This window comes from Acinonyx jubatus, chromosome F2 (genome assembly GCF_027475565.1).
Source record: "Acinonyx jubatus isolate Ajub_Pintada_27869175 chromosome F2, VMU_Ajub_asm_v1.0, whole genome shotgun sequence".
Taxonomy (NCBI): domain Eukaryota; kingdom Metazoa; phylum Chordata; class Mammalia; order Carnivora; family Felidae; genus Acinonyx; species Acinonyx jubatus.
Window position 1 is genome coordinate 65240653 of NC_069394.1, and position 20470 is coordinate 65261122.

General features: G+C 37.7%; 1 protein-coding gene across 4 annotated transcripts in view; it reads right to left on the minus strand.

The window, feature by feature from the left end:
* The window catches only part of MCMDC2 (minichromosome maintenance domain containing 2), a 39061-nt gene extending 33801 nt beyond the window's left edge, over positions 1-5260 (minus strand). For 3 of the 4 annotated variants that reach the window (XR_003415109.2, XM_053208200.1, XM_015077705.3), the window contains exons 1-5: positions 5093-5260; positions 2767-2952; positions 2548-2678; positions 2418-2477; positions 34-229 (exon numbers count right to left, since the gene is read on the minus strand). Coding sequence is in view for 3 of the 4 variants with exons in the window: in XM_053208200.1 (XP_053064175.1) it covers positions 34-229; positions 2418-2477; positions 2548-2678; positions 2767-2860 (481 nt within the window). In the remaining variant the exon portion in view is untranslated. The remainder of the gene's footprint in view (positions 1-33; positions 230-2417; positions 2478-2547; positions 2679-2766; positions 2953-5092) is intronic. The other variant, XM_053208199.1, reaches the window with a different exon arrangement.
* Positions 5261-20470: the final 15210 nt, after the last annotated feature.

A 20470-nucleotide genomic window follows, 5' to 3' on the forward strand; every position in this document is an offset into this window, starting at 1 on the left:
CTTGGTATTTTGACTTTACATTTTTATATCTACCTTTCGACAGAGGGCATGCTTCATCTGAACAAAGAAATCTTGCACCTTGTGTGTACTTGGTTACAGTTGTCATTGCAATCACAATACCTTGCATCATATAAAATCTTTGAGATGCATAATCAAGTGGAAATTCACAAAGATCAAGACTATAACTTCGCAGAGGAGGTAAATGTGTTAACTTCAGCACTATATTAATCTAATAAGAATGTAAAAAATGGTATTAATAAAATTGCAGATCTAATTGCACTTGCATTACATTAAGTATATTTGTGGAGTAAATCAAATAAATGATTTGTTAGTGTTATTAGGAAACAAAATGTAAGCATAAGAAAAAAGATTTAAATATAAAATTAAAGATGCAAAACCCTTAAATCTTACATTTTAATTGGAAATATCATTATGAACTCATTATTTTTATTTAAAACCACACATTTCCTGACTATATCCATCGAAAAGACCTGTAAAAGAATGACAACCCAATAGTAATGAACTCTTCTAGTGCCCAGATTGTGATCTCTTAAATACAATTTCTCACCAAAAGGAACCTAAGCTGCTTAAGAGAAATGGCTGACTCCAGGTCTGGGGTGGAAAATATACCAGATGGACCTGCTGTATCTCCTTGTGCCAGAAACCAAGGGAATTACAAAAAACTAAAACATGGGATCTGTCAAAAGGACATAAAAGCCAGCTTTAAGGGACTCCCAGTGACCAAAGGTAGGATAAAATAAACATCAAAAGGAATGACAAAGATTCATTGAAATATATCAGATATATTTTAAATATATTAAATACATCAGATATATTAATATATCAGATGTCAGATATATTTTAAATTCATGAATTTTTCATAATAAAAAAATAAAAAACAAAACCCCCAAAATTACTGGCCATCATTAGAGGCTCACAAAATAATGATTTCAACTCATTATTCTCTGAAAACTTATAAATGGAAAGAACCAACCATTTATTCTGCCTTTCTGGTACAAAGTATATTTCAGGGTAACCAAATAGTTGATGAGAGAAAACTTCTGTTATAGAATAATTTCAGTTAATAAGTTCAGAAAGGTTGCTAAAATTAGAAAAAAATCACAACTTTGCAACTTTAATAAAATAATGGATTCTAGGCAATGGTCATCAGTGGCTGCAAAAACTATTAGGTGGAAGTTGATGGGAGACTGTATACTGAAGAGATCAGACTGACATCACCCAAACCTACTAATCAATTGTGGGATTACTAAAAGTGGACAACAGAGAGTGTATTTCTCCTAATGTAACACAATATGAAATACATGGCACTAAATATGATGTATTCTTGTCAAAATGAGTTGAATCTGAATTTAAGCAAGTTTTAAGAGCAAATTCCCTTTTTCCAGAAAAATGGGGTACGGGAGAGTAAGTTAAATGACACAAGAACATGGGGCACCTACGTGGCTTGGTCAGTTGAGCATTCGACTTTCGCTAAGGTCATGATCTCATGGTTTGTGAGTTTGAGCCCTGCGTTAGGCTCTGTACTGACAGCTCAGAGCCTGGAGCCTACTTCGGATTCTGTGTGTGTGCCTCTTTCTCTGCCTCTCCCTGCCTCATGCTCTGTCTCTGTCTCTGTCTCTCAAAAATAAACATTAAAAAAATTTTTTTAAATGCCACAAAACATAATCAGACAAATCCAGATTATGAGACATTGTACAGGACAATTATCTAGGTTTTTCAAAATTCCAATGGTATAAGAAGGAAGGGGGAGGAAACTGCTCTAGATTAAAAAGGATTTAATAAGATATAAAAACCAATTATAATGTGTAGACCTTGTTCTGATACTGATTTGAACAAATAAATTGTGAGACACTCTTGAGTGCCCAATTGGGTAAATTTAAATATAGACTGGATATTAGATGATACCAAAAAATCATTGTTATTTTGTAAAGGGTCATAGTGACATTGCGGTTATATAAGAAAAATGTCCACAATTTTTAGAGGTTGATAGTAAAGTATGTAGGTGGGACATAAGGATATCTGGGATTTGCTTTAAAATATTTTGGGGAAAAGATGATGCAGGTATGGCAATATATTACAAACTATTAGATCTGACTGACAGATAATATGGAGGTTCACAGTATTACTCTCTTTATTTTAGGGTATGTTTGAAATGTTTTATTATAAAAATATTTAATGTTATAAGTGATAATACAGGAAATAAAGATGTGTTTTTAAGATGGTCTATTGAATCTGAAAGAAATGTAGTACTTTTTAAAATAAACAAAATATTGTTTATTATTTAAAAATAATAAATAAAATATGAATAAACAAAATTGAATATAAAATATTTATTTACAAGTAACATTCAAACTATTTTACCTTGGTTTTCTTTGTTAAATTTAACGAAAACTTACTTGAGCTTCAGTCTGTAATTGTCCAATTAGTGAAAGAGTCTTAACAGCAATAAAACAGACCTGTAATTTCAAACAAACAAAGTTACCAAAAATGCCATGTGGCATAAAATTATTTCTTTCTTTAACTTACAGATTGAAAAACTTGAGCAGCTTTTAGTGGCTGGTGTAAAATGTAATTTCCAAGTTCAGCATCCAATTCAACAATATCAGAGGGATTTATTAAAATACTGAATCGATAGACTGCATAACTTTGTTTTGAATCTGTAAAAATACAAACATAAAAATGAGAATAGCTGCACATAGGAATTTTAAAGTTTCTACAATATACAGTCACCTTTGCTGAACATACCATTGTAGAACTTGCAATCATCTATAAACTTTTGGAGGCCTCCACTTCTGTCAAGATAGATAAGGGCGGCCTCTTTCATTTTTAGATTTGACATTTTCTCCTACTGAGTCTTCTCTATTACAAATTGATTAAACAACTGCTGGTAAAGAGTACCGATGGTGAAACACACAGAAAAGATGAGAATACCTAGAGATAAAATAAATCAGAATTTACACCTCACGATCTCTAATAAAATCTTACACACTGTTAAAATTGAGAGTGAAATGAAGTGAGGTAAAATTCCCAACTTAAAATTCCTACGCAAAAGAAAACAAAGTTTTGCTCTCAATAATATTTTTTATCAACAGTAGGTTATGAGATTCTCCACAAGATTTCAAACTTAAGAACAGGAACCTCAACTGTCTCTTTACAGAGTAGGTGCTCCCAAAAAATGGTTGTTGAAATAAATATTAGATGATGATGTCCCCTTGCAGGGGGTGTTTAAAAAATGAAAGTGGTAAAAGTTGTTACAAAAATTCAACCTAAGTAAAGAGTAGTTAAACTAAAAAATCTGAAAACTTAGTCCTAGATCTAGCATTTCCTAGTTGCTATGGGGCAATCACCTGGGCTATCTTGGCTCAGTATCTTCATCTGCAGGAAATGAAAGTGTTGTACTAGATGATAAGGCCTCTTCTGGCCTTAAATCTTTTATCAGTAACCAACATAAAATATTAAACCTTGGTAATGAGAATGGAATTTGTAAAATTCATTTAAAGATAGCAATCAGCAATTGGAACAGTATATATCAATAATTGTATTAGGTACTAGGGATAAAATGATTCAGGATTGGATCATGCCATCAAGGAGTTGCCAATTTGGAGAAGTCAGATGACCATCACATCTATTCATCATCAAATATTTATTGGGCATTTAGTATTTATTAGATACTAGACTGTCATAGGCACTGGGGCTACAAAGATGAGTAAAATATGATTCCTGTTTTTCAGAAAGTACAGAAAGGGATGATGGACATGTAAAAAACTTACTATAAACTTGCTATAAAAGAAATATTAATGTACTAAGGAGTACAAAAGAAACATGACGTATTAAATAGTTCCTAAAACAGCATCGTCCTTGTGTAGGGGTCATAATGTTTTCTATTGGTATAGGACATTTTGATTTAATACAGTGGGTCATAGGGAAAAAACAATGAATTCTACTTTAAAGGTGGCATTTGATAAAGATTTAATTGGAGGAGAGGTGAAGACAGGAGGACTTTTCCAAAGACAAGGGTAACCCCCTGGTACCCTAATTAATAGACCTACACTACTGAATCCATACCCCTACTACTTGGAACTCAGGCCACTTACCAAAGTAAAGTAATTGAGACTGTCCTTTTGCTATTATATAGGGGGAAAAGTTCAGAGTTTCTCAGTGGCCATAAATACAATGATCTTAAAGTATATGTTGTGTTCAGAACATTTCATCTGTGCTTCATCTGAACATAAGGTTTCTGGGGCTGAATGAAGAGAGTCCATTGATAATAAAACGGTTGGGTGAGTCTCAATCAGATTATAACTGTTTGAAGTCCGTTATGATTACACAGGCAAAAAAAAAAAAATCCATCAAAGTTTTTAACAGGGAAAAATATGGTCAGATTTTTGTGTTGGTAATCAATGCCTACTGTTATCGTGGAATATGGGTTGGATAGAGAAAGAGATGATAATCAGTTTCTAGCTACTGATATAGTCCTAAGAGATGTACGGCCCAACCTAGGGCATTAGGAATGAAATGAACTGGAGCAGATGTATTCTAGACTTTTAAAGATTTCATGGCGACCGGCCTGTGAGTTTTCAAAATGGGTATGGATGATGCTGCTCTAACGGAAATATGGGACCCCGAAAAAGAGTAGGAAAATGATAATGCAAAGTTCATTTGAGATGCTCTAATTCTGATGGCTTCTTAGGCCACCCAGATATATATAAGCACTAGGACCACGTAAATCAGGGCCTGGACTTTAGCAGCTTAGGGGAAAAAAAAAAAAAAAAAAGCTAGAGACAAAGCTCTGGGTATCACCTGTGTAAAGCAGAAGTCCTGGGAGTGGATGCACTTTTTGGAAAGGAAAAGTAGAGACACGACATGGAAGCCAGTGAAAAAGCATTAAATAAACGAACGGGGATAAAATTCTACAAATGTTCTCATACTCCAAAGAACTCAAGGGTTAGTTCACTTAGAATAGGCAAAGGAGGTCAGGTCTTCTCCCCCTGCCGCGTCAGCAGAAAAACACCTCACAAAGCAGATAAAAGCGAATGTGGCCTCACACTCTAGGATCCACGACCTCTCTCACCCACATCAGCAGCCTCCAGTGAGAGGAACCCCTGCCCAGCAGCACATAGAACCCTCTCCTCACGCACCGAGCTGAACCAGGCGAGCGCCACCTGAGGACGAACACACAACGTGATCCTCGCGCGCATGCGCTCACCTCTCTGGCGTTAGTTGCGCGAGGGCTGCTGGGACCGCCGCCCCCCCCTTCCCCCACCCAGCCCCCGCAACGCTTAGCCAGGGTGATTACTGGGTCATCCTCCACCTCCTTTAATTAAATCACCATGTATCCCTCGCTGCAAGGCAAAAAGAGGGAGAAAGATAACAAACTTTTGCTAGTTCTTGTTTTAACAACCAAGATTTTGAACACAACCAAGGGTGTCCATGGTTGTTTGCTTGTTTGTTTGTTTACTGAGAACTCTCCTGCTGGGAATGCAAAATGGTGTAATCAATTTGGAAAACATTCTGGGACTACCTCAAAGGTGGGATTACTATATGATCAAACAAGTCCCTGCCACGTATAATGAGGGGATTTAAAACATACGTTCACATGAAGACTAACACATAAAATGTTCATGGTATTACTCATAATAGCCCAAAAGTGGAAACAAGTGATAAATGGATAAATAAAATGTGGTATAGCCCTATAATGGAATGTTATTTGACCTTTAAAAGGAATGGTGTACTAATACATGCTGCAACAGGGATGAGCCTTGAAAACACTATGCAAAGCAAAGCAAGCCAGAAATAAAAGGCCAAGTATTGTATGATTCCGTTTGTATGAAATGTCTAGAATAGGCAAATCTGTACAGAAAGTACATTAGTGTTTGCTTAGACTTGAGGGGAAATGGAGACTGACTGCTAATGGGTATAGGATTTCTATTTATTTAAACAGGTTTTTAAATGTTTATTTATTTATTATGAGAGAGAAAGTGTATTGCCTCCTGGCATAAGCGCCCTCAAGTCGGGGAGGGGCAGAGGGAGAAAGAATCGCAAGCCAACTCTGTGCTGTCAGCACACAGTCCAATCAGGGCTCGAACTCACTAACTGTGAGATCATGACCTGAGCTGAAATCAAGAGTTGGACGCTTAACTGACTGAGCCACCCAGGTGCCCCAGATTTTTTTAAATTGTGGTAAAATATACACAACATAAAATAAAATGAAACTCTGTACCCATAAAATAGTAACTCCCTTTACCCACCCCACCACACCTACCACCTTCTATCAGATCTTGACAACCACCATTCTACCTTCTGTGTCCATGAATTTGACTACTCTAGTAGGAACCTCATATAAGTGAGGTCCTTAACTTTTTGTGACTGGCTTATTTCACTTAGCAAAATGTCTTCAAGGTTCATCTATGTTGTAGCATTTCCTAACTTTTCAAGATGGAATAATATTCCATTGTATGTATATATGGCATTTGGTTTATCCAACCATTTAAGATTTCTTTTTGAGGTGATGACAATGTTCTAAAATTGATTGTAGTGTTAGTTGCATGACTCAAAAACCTAAAAGCCAGTGAATTGTACACTTTAAATTGGTGAATTGTATGGTGTTGGAACTAAATCTCAATAAAGCTGTTACCAAACAAACAAACTTAAAACTTGTGCTGACTCCTTCCCCATTAGTATTACTATGATAGGAAACAAATATAAAATATAAAAGGATAAAATAGGCAGAAAGAGAAAGGATTAGGACCTGAGGTCTCTGGGTGGGGAAAGACATGTTTTGGAACAATGCTGGGAGTGTTTGACCACAGCAAAACCACTCCTCCTCCCCCAGGCAAGAAGGTTCATCTTAAGAATGTAACAGACACCACCTACTCCTCCTCAGGTTCCCTCAGGAATTTGACAAAAGACAGGACTAAAAATAAGTAGACCACAAAACCTATGACCCACAAGGAACAGTTTGGCCATAGACCACCCCTCATACAATGGAAACAAGCCAATCAGAAAGGGACAACCCAGCACCTAGAGTTATACAGCCAATAAGGGTAGAAAGCAACAAGGAACAAGGGGGAAGGGAAGAGGAACAGGAGGGCTGACCACAACCTTATAAAACAACGACCCTTGCCTATAGTCCTTGGGCATTCATTTTTGAATGTCCCCTCTCTGTAAAGAGAGCTTTCCTACTATTCTTACTTTCTAATCTTATACTCGAATAAACTTTTGCCTGCTTCTCATTTTGTGTCCACCTCTTCATTCTTTGAATCGGTGAGACAACGAATTCTGGGTATTGAGGAATAAAATCCTGCAACATTACTTGGTACAGTTACCTGTCCTCATGTATTCCATAGTTTGAAGAGGACCTAGGTGGTGGAATAAAAGTAATTGAAGCCATTCTTTTCAATATTTACTAGGGTTGACAAAACACCTCAGAGTTTGTTTTTCTGAGGGAATATAATCTTTGTTAGTGTTGAGGTGATAAAAATGCTTTGCTGGAACCTAAATCAACTTGTAACAGCAAAAGGATGTTAAAACTTTTGTACAACAATTCTGTGGTTATGGATACTATTTTATTTTTTATTTTATTTTTTTTTAATATATGAAATTTATTGTCAAATTGGTTTCCATACAACACCCAGTGCTCATCCCAAAAAGTGCCCTCCTCAATACCCATCACCCACCCTCCCTTCCCTCCCACCCCCCATCAACCCTCAGTTTGTTCTCAGTTTTTAACAGTCTCTTGTGCTTTGGCTCTCTCCCACTCTAACCTCTTTTTTTTTTTTTTTCCTTCCCCTCCCCCATGGGTTTCTGTTAAGTTTCTCAGGATCCACATAAGAGTGAAACCATATGGTATCTGTCTTTCTCTGTATGGCTTATTTCACTTAGCATCACACTCTCCAGTTCCATCCACGTTGCTACAAAAGGCCATATTTCATTTTTTCTCATTGCCACGTAGTATTCCATTGTGTATATAAACCACAATTTCTTTATCCATTCATCAGTTGATGGACATTTAGGCTCTTTCCATAATTTGGCTATTGTTGAGAGTGCTGCTATAAACATTGGGGTACAAGTGCCCCTATGCATCAGTACTCCTGTATCCCTTGGATAAATTCCTAGCAGTGCTATTGCTGGGTCATAGGGTAGATCTATTTTTAATTTTCTGAGGAACCTCCACACTGCTTTCCAGAGCGGCTACACCAATTTGCATTCCCACCAACAGTGCAAGAGGGTTCCCGTTTCTCCACATCCTCTCCAGCATATGGATACTATTTTAGATGGAAAGTTCTGGTGATGGCCTTATATTTTAAGATAGAATCAATTCACAAAAAGGTACTCATATATATATTAAGGTCTTGGTTAATCAGTTAACCAAAACAATTCATTTCCATAACAAAGTAATAATGGAGTTTTATATCAACCAAGTCCAGGAAAACCTAATAGGTTTTTACATATTTAATACAATATTTAAAATATATTAAACATAAGAATAGCATTTAAAATCTTAAGTATTCAGTGCATTACTGCACGTTGCAAACTCTCTGAAAATGATGATATCAAAAGTCAAAATTTCATTGCTTCTTTTTGATTTTTTTAACGTTTATTCGTTTTTGAGAAAGAGAGAGACAGAATATGAGTGGGGGAGGGTCAGAGAGAGAGGGAGACACAGAATCCCAAGCAGGCTCTAGGTTCTGAGCTGTCAGCACAGAGCCTGACACGGGGCTCAAACTCACAGACCCAGAAATCATGACCGAGCCAAAGTAGGACACTCAACCGACTGATTCACCCAGGTGCCCCAAAATTTCATTGCTTCTCATTGTTACATTGCTATGAATACTTACACTTTATTATTATAGAATATAACTGAACATCACAAATAATTTATTTTTTTTATACTTTATTTTTTTTTTTAACGTTTATTTATTTTTGAGACAGAGAGAGATAGAGCATGAATGGGGGAGGGGCAGAGAGAGAGGGAGACACAGAATCGGAAGCAGGCTCCAGGCTCTGAGCCATCAGCCCAGAGCCGGACGCGGGGCTCGAACTCACAGACCGCGAGATCGTGACCCGGGCTGAAGTCGGACGCTTAACCGACTGAGCCACCCAGGCGCCCCTAGTTATTTTTTTTTTTTTAGAGAGAGAGAACATGTGAGTGGGGATGAGGGGCACAGGGAGAGAGAGACTGAGAATCCCAAGCAGGCTCTGTGCTGAGCACTGAGCCTAATATGGGGCTCAATTCCATGACACTGGATCACAACCTAAGCAGAAATCAAGGGACACTCAACTGATTGAGCTACCCAGGCATCCCTCTTTCCTTTTCTTAGTTAGCCTGATTAGAGGCTTATCAACTTTATTGGTTTTTTCACAGAATCAGCTTCTGGTTTTATTGATTTTCTCTGTTGATTTCCTGTTTTCAATTTCATTGATTTCTGCTGTCATTTTTATTATTTCTTTTCTTCTGCTTACGTGCTTCTTTCCATTGTTTCCTCAGGTAGAAACTTAGATTATTGATTTTGGATCTTTCTTCTTTTCTAATATATGTATCCAATGCTATAAATTTTCCTTTAAGCACTGTCTTCATTATATCCCACACATTTCAGTAAGTTGTGTTTTCATTTTCATTTAGTTCAAAATATTTTAAAGTTTCTCTTGAAATTTCTTCTTTGATTCATGTGTTATTTATAAGTGTGTTGTTTAATCTCCATCTATTTTGGTTATGTTATTAATTTTTAGTTTACTTGTGGTTTTAGATCAGACATTGTATGATTTCTATACTTATACATTTGGCAAGGTGTGTTTTATGGCCTGGAATTTGGTCTATATGGGCGAATGCTTCATGTGAGCTGGAGAAGAATGTATTCTACTGTTGTTGGATGAAATAGTCTATAGATGTCAATTGCATCCAGTGGATTGATGGTGTTTTTGAGTTCAACTATGTTCTCACTGATTTCCTGCCTGCTGGATCTGTCCATTTCTGAGAAAGGGGTGTTGAAGTCTCCAACTATGATAGTGGATTCATCTGTCTCTCCTTGGAGTTCTATCAGTTTTTGCCTAATGTAATGTGACACTCTTTTGTTAGGAACATTTACATTAAAGACTGTTATGTCATACTGGAGAATTGACTCCCTTATCATTATGTAATTCCCTTCTTTATCCCTGATAAATTTCTTTACTTTGAAATCTGCTGTGTTTGAAGTTAATATATAGTTACTCCTGCTTTCTTTTGGTTAGTGTTAGCATGGTGTAGTTTTGTCCATCCATTTACTTTTAATTTGTTGTATGTGTCTGTATATTTAAAGTAAACTCCTTATAGACAACATATAGTTGAATCTAGTTTGTTTGTTTTTTTTTAATCTACTCTGACAATCTTTGCATTTAGGCCATTTATGTTTAGGCCATTTAGGCCATTTATGTTTAAAGTGATTATTGATATATTGGATTAATACTTAACCATATTTGTTACTATTTTCTATTTGTTGCCTTTTCCTTGTTCTTATTTTTGTTTTCTATTCTTTTTCTGCCTTTTGTGATTTTAACTGATTCCATTTTTTTTTAGCATACCAGCTATACTTCTTTTTTCCCCTGTTTTTATAGTGATTGCCCTAGAGTTTGCAATACTCATTTACAACTAATCCAAATTCATGTTTAAATAACACTGTACTGCTTCACAGTACATGAAGTACCTCAGTATGAGTATCTTATAATAACAAAATAATCTGACTTCTTCCCTTCTGTCTCTTGTATAATTGACGTCATTCATTTTACTTATCTAAAGGCATAAATAAGCATATGTATATAACATATACATATGCATATTATCAAATACATCGTTGCTATTATTTTGAACAAACTGTTATCTGTTAGATCAATTAAGAATAAGAATAAGGCACCTGGGTGGTTCACTTGGTTGAGCTTCTGATTTCACTCAGTCATGATATCGCAGTGCATGGGTTGGGGTCTGAGTGGGGCTATGTGCTGACAGCTTGAAGCCTGGAGCCTGCTTTGGATTCTGTGTCTCCCTCTCTTTCTCTGCCACTCCCCTGCTTGTGCTTTGTGTCACTCTCTCTCTCTCAAAAATAAACATTAAAACAAAAAAAGAATAAAAATAAAAGTTTTATTTCACCTTCTTTTATTCTTTCTGTGAAGCTATTCCTTTTTTTTTTTTTTTAATGTTTTATTTATCTTTGAGAGGGTGCAAGTGGGGAGGGGCACAGAGCGAAGGACAGAGGACCGGAAGCAGGCTCTTCCTGCTGACAGCAGTGATCCCAGTGTGGGGCTTAAACTCAAGAACCATGAGATCATGACCTGAACTGGAATCAGATGCTCAACTGGTTGAGTCACCCAGGTGCCCCAATGCTATTTCTTTCTTTATGTAAATCTGAATTTCTAACCTATGTTACTCTCTTTTGCTCTAAAGAACTTCTTTCAACATTACTTGCAAAGCAGGTCTATGGGAAAAAAATTACCTCAATTTTTGTCTAAGAAAGTCTTCATTTCTACTTCACTTTTGAAGGATAGTTTGATAGTGTACAGAATTCTAGGCTGGTAGGGCTGTTTCTTTTTTTTTCTCAGCACTTTTTTTAACTTTTAAAGAAATTTTTTTAAATGTTTTTTTTCAATCAAAACCCAGATGTTTATTCTCTGTCTCTTCTGTGTTTTTTTTTTTAAATTTTATAAGTATATCTTTTTAAATTTACATCCAAATTAGGTAGCATATAGTTCAACAATGATTTCAGGAGAAGATTCCTTAATGCCCCTTATCCATTTAGCCCATCCCCCTTCCCACAACCCCTCCATAATCCTCTGTTTGTTCTACATATTTAAGAGTCTCTTATGTTTTATTCTCCTTCCTGTTTTTATATTATTTTTGTTTCTCTTCCCTTATGTTCATCTGTTTTGTCTCTTAAAGTCCTCACATGGGTGAAGTCACATGATTTTTGTCTTTCTCTGACTAATTTCACTTAGCATAATACCCTCCAGTTCCCTCCATGTAGTTGCAAATGGCAAGATTTCATTCTTTTTGATTGCCGAGTAATACTCCTTTGTATATATATATACCACATCTTCTTTATCCATTCATCCATCAATGGACATTTGAGCTCTTTCCATACTTTGGCTATTGTTGATAGCACTGCTATAAATACTGGGGTGCAAATGTCCCTTTGAAACAGCACATCTGTATCCCTTGACTAAATACCTAGTACTGCAATTGCTGGGTCATAGGGTAGTTCTAGTTTTAATTTCCTGAGGAACCTCCATACTGTTTTCCAGAGGGGCTGCACCAGTTTGCGTTCCTATCAGCAATACAAAAGAGATCCTCTTTCTCCACATCCTCGCCTACATCTGTTGTTGCCTGGGTTGTTAATGTTAGCCATTCTGACAGGTGTCAGGTGGTATCTCATTGTGGTTTGATTTGTATTTGAGTGATGTTGAGCACTTTTTCATGTGTCAGCTGGCCATCTGGATGTCTTCTTTGGAGAAGTGTCTATGTCTTTTGCCCATTTCTTCACTGGATTATTTGTTTTTTGGGTGTTGAGTTTGAGAAGTTCTTTATAGATTTTGGATACTAACCCTTTATCTGATATGTCGCTTGCAAATATCTTCTCCCATTCTGTCGGTTGCCTTTTCGTTTTGCTGATTGTTTCCTTTGCTGTGCAGAAGCTTTTCATTTTGACGAGGTCCCAATAGTTCATTTTTTCTCGTTTCCCTTGCCTCTGGAGACGTGTTGAGTAAGAAGTTGCTGTGGCCAAGATCAAAGAGGTTTTTGCCTGCTTTCTCCTCAAGGATTTTGATGGCTTCCTGTCTTATCTTACATTTATGTCTTTCATCCATTTTGAGGGTTTTTTTGTGTGTATGGTGTAAGAAAGTGGTCCAGGTTCATTTTTCTGCATGTCGCTGTCCACTTTTCCCAGCACCACTTGCTGAAGAGACTGTCTTTATTCCATTGGCCATTCTTTCCTGCTTTGCCAAAGATTAGTTGGCCACACATTTGTGGGTCCATTTCTGAGTTCTCTACTCTGTTCCATTGATCTGAGTGTCTGTTCTTGTGCCAATACCATACTGTCTTAATGATTACAGCTTTGTAATACAGCTTGAAGTCCAGGATTGTGATGCCTCCTGCTTTGGTTTTCTTTTTCAAGATTGCTTTGGCTATTCGGGGTCTTTTCTGATTCCATACAAATTTTAGGATTATTTGTTCTAGCTCTGTGAAGAAGGCTGCTGTTATTTTGATAGGGATTGCATTGAATATGTAGATTGCCTTGGGTAGTGTCGACATTTTAACAATATTTGTTCTTCCTATCCAGGAACATGGAATCTTTTTCCATTTTTTTGTGTCTTCTTCAATTTCCTTCATAAGCTTTCTATAATTTTCAGTGTATAGATTTTTCACCTCTTTGGTTAGATTTGTTCCTAGGTATTTTATGTGGAATTGTAAATGAGATCGATTCCTTGATTTCTCTTTCTGTTGCTTCATTGTTGGTGAATAAGAATGCAACAGATTTCCGTGCATTGACTTTATATCCTGCAACTTTGCTGAATTCATGAATCAGTTCTAGCAGTTTTTTGGTGGAATCTTTTGGGTTTTCCATATAGAATATCATGTTATCTGTGAAGAGTGAAAGTTTGACCTCCTCCTGGCCGATTTGGATCACCTTTATTTCTTTGTGTTTTCTGATTGCAGGGGCTAAGACTTCCAATACTGTTGAGTAGCAGTGGCGAGAGTGGACATCCCTGTCTTGTTCCTGACCTTAGGGGGAGAGCTCTTAGTTTTTCCCCATTGAGGATGATATTAGCGTTGGGTCGTTCATATATGGCTTTTATGATCTCAAGGTATGCTCCTTCTATCCCTACTTTCTTGAGGGTTTTTATCAAGAAAGGATGCTGTATTTTGTCAAATGCTTTCTCTGCATTTATTGAGAGGATTATATGGTTCTTGTCCTTTCTTTTATTGATGTGATGAATCACATTACTTGTTTTGCAGATATTGAACCAGCCCTGCATCCCAGGTATAAATCCCACTTGGTCGTGGTGAATAATTTTTATAATGTATTGTTGGATCTGGTTGGCTAATATCTTGTTGAGGATTTTTGCATCCATGTTCATCAGGGAAATTGGTCTATAATTCTCCTTTTTAGTGGGGTCTCTGTCTGGTTTTTGAATCAAGGTAATGCTGGCTTCATAGAAAGAGTCTGGAACTTTTCTTTCCATTTCTCTTTTTTAGAACAGCTTCAAGAGAATAGGTGTTAACTCTTCCTTAAATGTTTGGTAGAATTCCCCTGGAAAGCCATCTGGCCCTGGACTCTTGTTTTTTGGCAGATTTTTGGTTACTAATTCGATTTCTTTACTGGTTATTGGTCCATTCAAATCTATCTGCCTGTTTCAGTTTTGGTAGTGTATATGTCTCTAGGAATTTGTCCATTTCTTCCAGATTGCCCATTTTATTGGCATATAATTGTTCATAATATTGTCTTATTGTTTTTATTTCTTCTGTTGGTTGTGATCTCTCCTCTTTCACTCTTGATTTTATGTATTTGGGTCCTTTCCTTTTTTTTTTTCATCAACTGGTTAGTGTTTTATAAATTTTGTTAATTATTTCAAAGAACCAGCTTCTGGTTTCATTGATCTGTTTCGATAGCATTAATTTCTGCTCTCATCTTTATTATTTCCTGTCTTCTGCTAGTTTGGGGTTTTATTTGCTGCTCTTTTTCCTGCTCTTTAAGGTGTAAGGTTAGGATGTATATCTGAGAACTTTCTTCTTTCTTTAGGAAGGCCTGGATTGCTATATACTTTCCTCTTATGACTACCTTTGCTGCGTCCCAGAGGTTTTGCGTTGTGATGTTATCATTTTCATTGGCTTCCATATACTTTTTAATTTCCTCTTTAACTTCTTGGTTAGCCCATTTATTCTTTAGTAGGATGTTCTTTAGTCTCCAAGTATTTGTTACCTTTCCAAATTTTTTCTTGTGGTTGATTTCTAGTTTCATAGTATTGTGGTCTGAAAATATGCACGGTATGATCTCGATCTTTTTGTACTTGCTGATGGCTGATTTGTGTCCCAGTATGTGGTCTATTCTGGAGAACGTTCCATGTTCACTGGAGAAGAATGTATATTCTGCTGCTTTAGGATGAAATGTTCTGAATATATCTGTTAAGTCCATCTGGCCCAGTGTGTCATTCAGAGCCATTGTTTCCTTGTTGATTTTTTGATTAGATGATCTGTCCATTGCTGTGAGTGGGGTGTTGAAGTCTCCTACTATTATGGTATTACTACCGATGAATTTCTTTATATTTGTGATTAATTGATTTATATATTTGGGTACTTCCACTTTTGGCACATAAATGTTTACAATTGTTAGGTCTTCTTGGTGGATAAACCCCTTGATTATGATATAATGCCCTTCTGCATCTCTTGATACAGTCTTTATTTTAAAGTCTAGATTGTCTGATATAAATATGGCTACTCTGGTTTTCTTTTGTTGACCATTAGTATGATAGATGGTTCTCCATCCCCTTACTTTCAATCTGAAGGTGTCTTTAGTCTAAAGTGGGTCTCTTGCAAACAGCACATAGATGGATCTTGTTTTCTTATCCATTCTGTTACCCTAGGTCTTTTGATTAGAGCATTGAGTCCATTGATGTTTAGAGTGAGTATTGAAAGATATGAATTTATTGCAAGTATGTTGCTTGTAGAGTTGGGAGTTTCTGGTGGTGTTCTCTGGTCCTTTTTAGTCTTTGTTACTTTTGGTATTTATTTATTTATTTTTTCATCTTTTCACCTCTCAGAGAGTCCCCCTTAAAATTTCTTGCAGGGCTGGTTTAGTGGTCACAAACTCCTTTAATTTTTGTCTGGGATACTTTGTATCTCTCCTTCTATTTTGAATGACAGCCTTGCTGTATAAAGAATTCTTGGCTGCATATTTTCCTGATTCAGCACAGTGAATATATCCTGCCACTCCTTTCTGGCCTGCCAAGTTTCTGTGCATAGGTCTGCTGCAAACCTGATCTCTCTTCCCTTGTATGTTAACAACTTTTTTTCCCTTGCTGCTTTCATGATTCTCTCCCTGCCTGAGTATTTTGTGAATTTGACTATGATACACTTTGTTGATGGTCGGTTTTTGTTGAATCTAATGAGGATCCTCTGTGCTTCCTGGATTTTGATGTCTGTGTCTTTCCCCAGGTTAGGAAAGTTTTCCACTATGATTTGCTTACATATCCTTTCTACCCCTATTTCTCTCTCTTCCTCTTCTGGGACCCCTATGATTCTGAGGTTGTTCCTTTTTAATGAGTCACTTATTTCTCTAATTCTTAAATCGTGCTCTTTTGCCTTAATCTCCCTCTTTTTTTCCACTTCATTATTCTCCATAAGTTTGTCTTCTATATCACTGTTTCTCTGTTCTGCCTCATCCATCCTTGCTGCCACGGCATCCATTCAAGATTGCAGCTCAGTTATAGCACTTTTTATTTTATCCTGACTAGCTTTTACTTCTTTTATCTCCACAGAAAGGAGTCTAATCTAATTTTGACTCCAGCTAGTATTCTTATTATCATGATTCTAAATTCTGGTTCAGACATCTTGCTTATATCTGTGTTGGTTAAGTACCTGGCTGTCGTTTCTTCCTGCTATTTCTTTTGGGGTGAATTCCTTCGTTTCATCATTTTGAAGGGAGAAAAGGAATTAATGAGGTAGAAAAAATTACAATTTAAAAATATTAAAAGTTAAAAAATATTAAAATTAAAAAATAAAAAACACACGCACACAAAATAAATAAAATAAATGGTGCTAGTTCCTAGGTGTGTTTTGGTCTGGGTGTTGAAAGTGGCTTGATAGATTAGAGAAAAAAAGGGGAAAAAGAAAAAAAAAAAAGGAAATCATTTGAAAACTTGAAAAAATGCATACACTGAAGTAGACTAAAATTAAATGATGGAAGTAAAATAGAATTTGAAAAAATTTACACAAAATATAGTAGAAAAATATACAGTAGAAAAAACATAGTAGAAAAAAATTAAAGAAAAATATTTTTAATAAAAATTGAAGAAAAAAAAAAGAAAATTGAATAGTTGGACCAGCTAACAGACTGAAATACGACTGAAATTACTTCATTTTCCCCTAGGAGTCAAACTATGAAGTACTTTATAGCCCATAAACTAAACAGGTAGTGAGACTTGTGTTCTTGAAGAGCAAGGTTGGCCCAGTTGGGTGGGGCTTAGTGTAATGGCTCTGTTCTCCACTAGATGGCTCTGCTAGCCTCCTGGGGTGGATTGTTGTGGCGCTTGTAGGTGCATATGTGCATGAGCAGGAGCAGTGAAAATGGTATCACTCAGCTACCCAGTCTCTAGTTTCAGAACTCTGTTCTCCCCATCAACAATCACGCAGTTGTCCTTCATTTTTGGCTTCTGTCCACTCCCCGCTTCCACACTGTCAGTGACCAAGCCCCAGGCAGCACCTCCCTCCTGAGTTTTGTCTCAGATGTGGCTGCCTTCCGAGCCCCCCCGACTCCTGAGGGACTGCGGCTTTGATCCACTCCAGTCCTCTGCGGAGGGTCTCACAGAGCAATGGCTGGGTGTCATTCACACCCAGGAATGCTTGTGGGACCGTGCTGCTGCCGATGCCCAGAAACTGTGGTCAGGTACCAGCCTGCCCTAGAAAAAGTTCACGAGACAGTGTAGCAGCAGTGCCTCAGGGATTATGGAGAATCACAACACACATCTGGCACCAGCCTTCACCCCCAACGACCTTGTTCCAGCACCAGCAAATGTGGCTTTTCTCTGGGGTCTGCTGGGCCCAGGTGGCCTCACAGCCTCTACCAAATGTCTTTCCAGCAGTGGAACTGCTTCTCCCTGTGTGGCCTGAGAACCTCACTGTCCCCACTCTACTCCTGGGGATTCGCCCTTCCCACCAGACCACCATCAGGTATTGAGCTCTGGAGTTGCAGACTCTCAGTGCTCCCCGTTTATAGTCTTAATGGAATTTAAACCCTCTCCCTTTTTGTTTCTCCCTTTTCAGTCCCTGTGGCTATTTTCAATTTTCCACTTTCTCTCCAGCTGCTTTTGGGGAGGTGTGCTTTTCCCATATTCTACCGCCACCCCCATCTCCATCCTCTCTCCTCAGGCAAAAGCGGCTCCCTGCCCTCCACAGGTTCTCTCTCCCCAAGTTCACCTCTCCACACCGCATACCTGAATTCTGTGCTTCAGGTTGTACAGATTGTTGTGTTAATCCTCAGATCAGTTTTCTAGGTGTGCAGGATGGTTTAGTGTTGGTCTGGCTGTAATTCATGGACACGAGACACACAAAAAACTTCCATGCTGTTCCACCATCTTGGCTTCTCCTAAAAACGTTTATTTTTGAAAGAGAGAGAGAGAGAGAGAGCGCACGCAAGTGGGGGAGGGGCAAAGAAAGAAGGGGAGACAGAGAATCCAAAGCAGGCTCTGACAGCAGTGAGCCCAGTGTGGGGCTCAAACTCATGAACCACAAGATCATGGCCTGAGCTGAAGTTGGATGCTCAACTGACTGAGCCACCCAGGCACCCCCCTCTTTTAAAAATTTTTTTATTTTTTAAAGTTTGTTTATTTTTGACAGAGAATGAGCAGGGGAGTGGCAGAGAGAGAGAGAGAGGGAGACAGAGGATCTGAAGCAGGTTTCGTGCTGCTAGCACAGAGTCCAATGCGGAGCTTGATCCCATGAACTGTGAGATCATGACCTGAGCTGAAATCAAGAGTTGGACACTTAAACGACTAACACACCCAGGTGCCCCCAAAAGATTTTACTTTTAAGTAATATCTACACCCAATGTAGGGCTCAAACTCACAGCCCACAGATCAAAAGTTGCATGCTCCACTGACTGAGCCTGGCAGGTGCCCCTCTCTCAGCACTTTCACTCCATTCTTCTTGCTTGCAGGATTTCTGACAAATCAGGTGTAATTTTTTTTTTCCTTTAGATGTTTATTTATTTTGCGAGAGAGGGAGGGGTGAAGGTCAGAGAGAGAGGGAGAGAGAATCACAAGCAGGCTCTGCACTGTCAACGCACAGACTGACTTTGGGCTTGATCCTACAAATTGTGAGATCATGACCTGAGCTGAAATCAAGAGTTGGACACTTAACTGAGCCACCTAGGTGCAAGTCAGGTGTAATTCTTATCTTTGTTCCTCTATAATGTTTTTCCTCCAGTTTCTTTCGGGTTGTTTTCATTATCTTTGATTTTCTGAAGTTTGAAAATGACATGCCTCAGTATAATTTTTTGGTATTTATCTTACTTGGTAATCCTGAGCTTCTTCAATCCATGGTTTGGTGTCTGATATTAATTTGGGAAAATTCTGTCATAACTTCAAATATTTTTTCTTTCTTTCTTTCTTGTCCCTCTGGTATTTCTATACATGTACATTACAAACCTTTTGTAGTTGTCCCACTGTCCCTAGATATGGTTCTGTTTTCCTCAGTCTTTGTTCTCTTTGCTTTTCAGCTTTTGAGATTTTTACTGAAATAACCTCAAGCTCAGAGATTCTTTCCTCAGCCATGTCCAGTATACTAATAAGCTCATGAAAGGTATTTCTCATTTGTTAGTTTTTGTTGTTTCAATCTCCAGCATTTCTCTTTAGTCTTATGATTTCCTTCTCTTTGCTTACATAACCCATCTATTCTTGCTTTATCCATTTGGGCCCTGAACATATTAAACATAATTTTTTAAAACTCATGGTCTGATAATTCCAACATCCTGCCATGTCTGTTTCTGATGCTGTATCTGTTCAAATTGTAATTTGTGGGGTTTTTTTTTTTGTTTTGTTTTGCTTTTTGCCTTTTAGTATGCCTTGTAATTTTTCTTGGTAGCCAGATATGATGTAGTGGGTAAAAGGAAGTGCTACAAATAGGTCTTTTAAAATGTGGCAATGTGGTATAGTGGAAGGGGAAGTGTTCTATACTCCTTTTGATAGGTCCTTATTTTAGTAAACCCATGCCTCTGGACAAACTTAAGTGTCTTTCTTAGATTTTTTTCTCCCTCATTAGGTGGGACAGGGTGGGTGGAGTGGACTGAACTTGGGTCCCTTCTCCTACACATAAGAGTTGAACTGACTATAAGTTTGGTACTTTCCTTCTTGTACATTAGTCTCTGTTAGACTGAGAAAACCCCTGCAGGTGACATTATGATTAACTCGTTTTTCCTAAAGTTAGGAGAAGACCAGAATATCCTGGCATATTTGAAAATTGTCCCTGGGGCACCTGGGTTGCACAGTCGGTTGGGCGTCCAACTTCAGCTCAGGTTTTCATCTCACAGTTTGTGAGTTCAAGCCCCACATTGGGCTCACTGCTGTCAGCACAGAGCCTGCTTCAGATCCTCTGTCCCCCTCACTTTGCCCTCCTTTGCTTGCATTCTTTAAAAAAGAGAGAAAATTGTCCCTTTTCTCCTCCTGCCGGAAGCACAAGAGAATTTTTCCCCAATATTTCTTGTGAGAAGCTAGG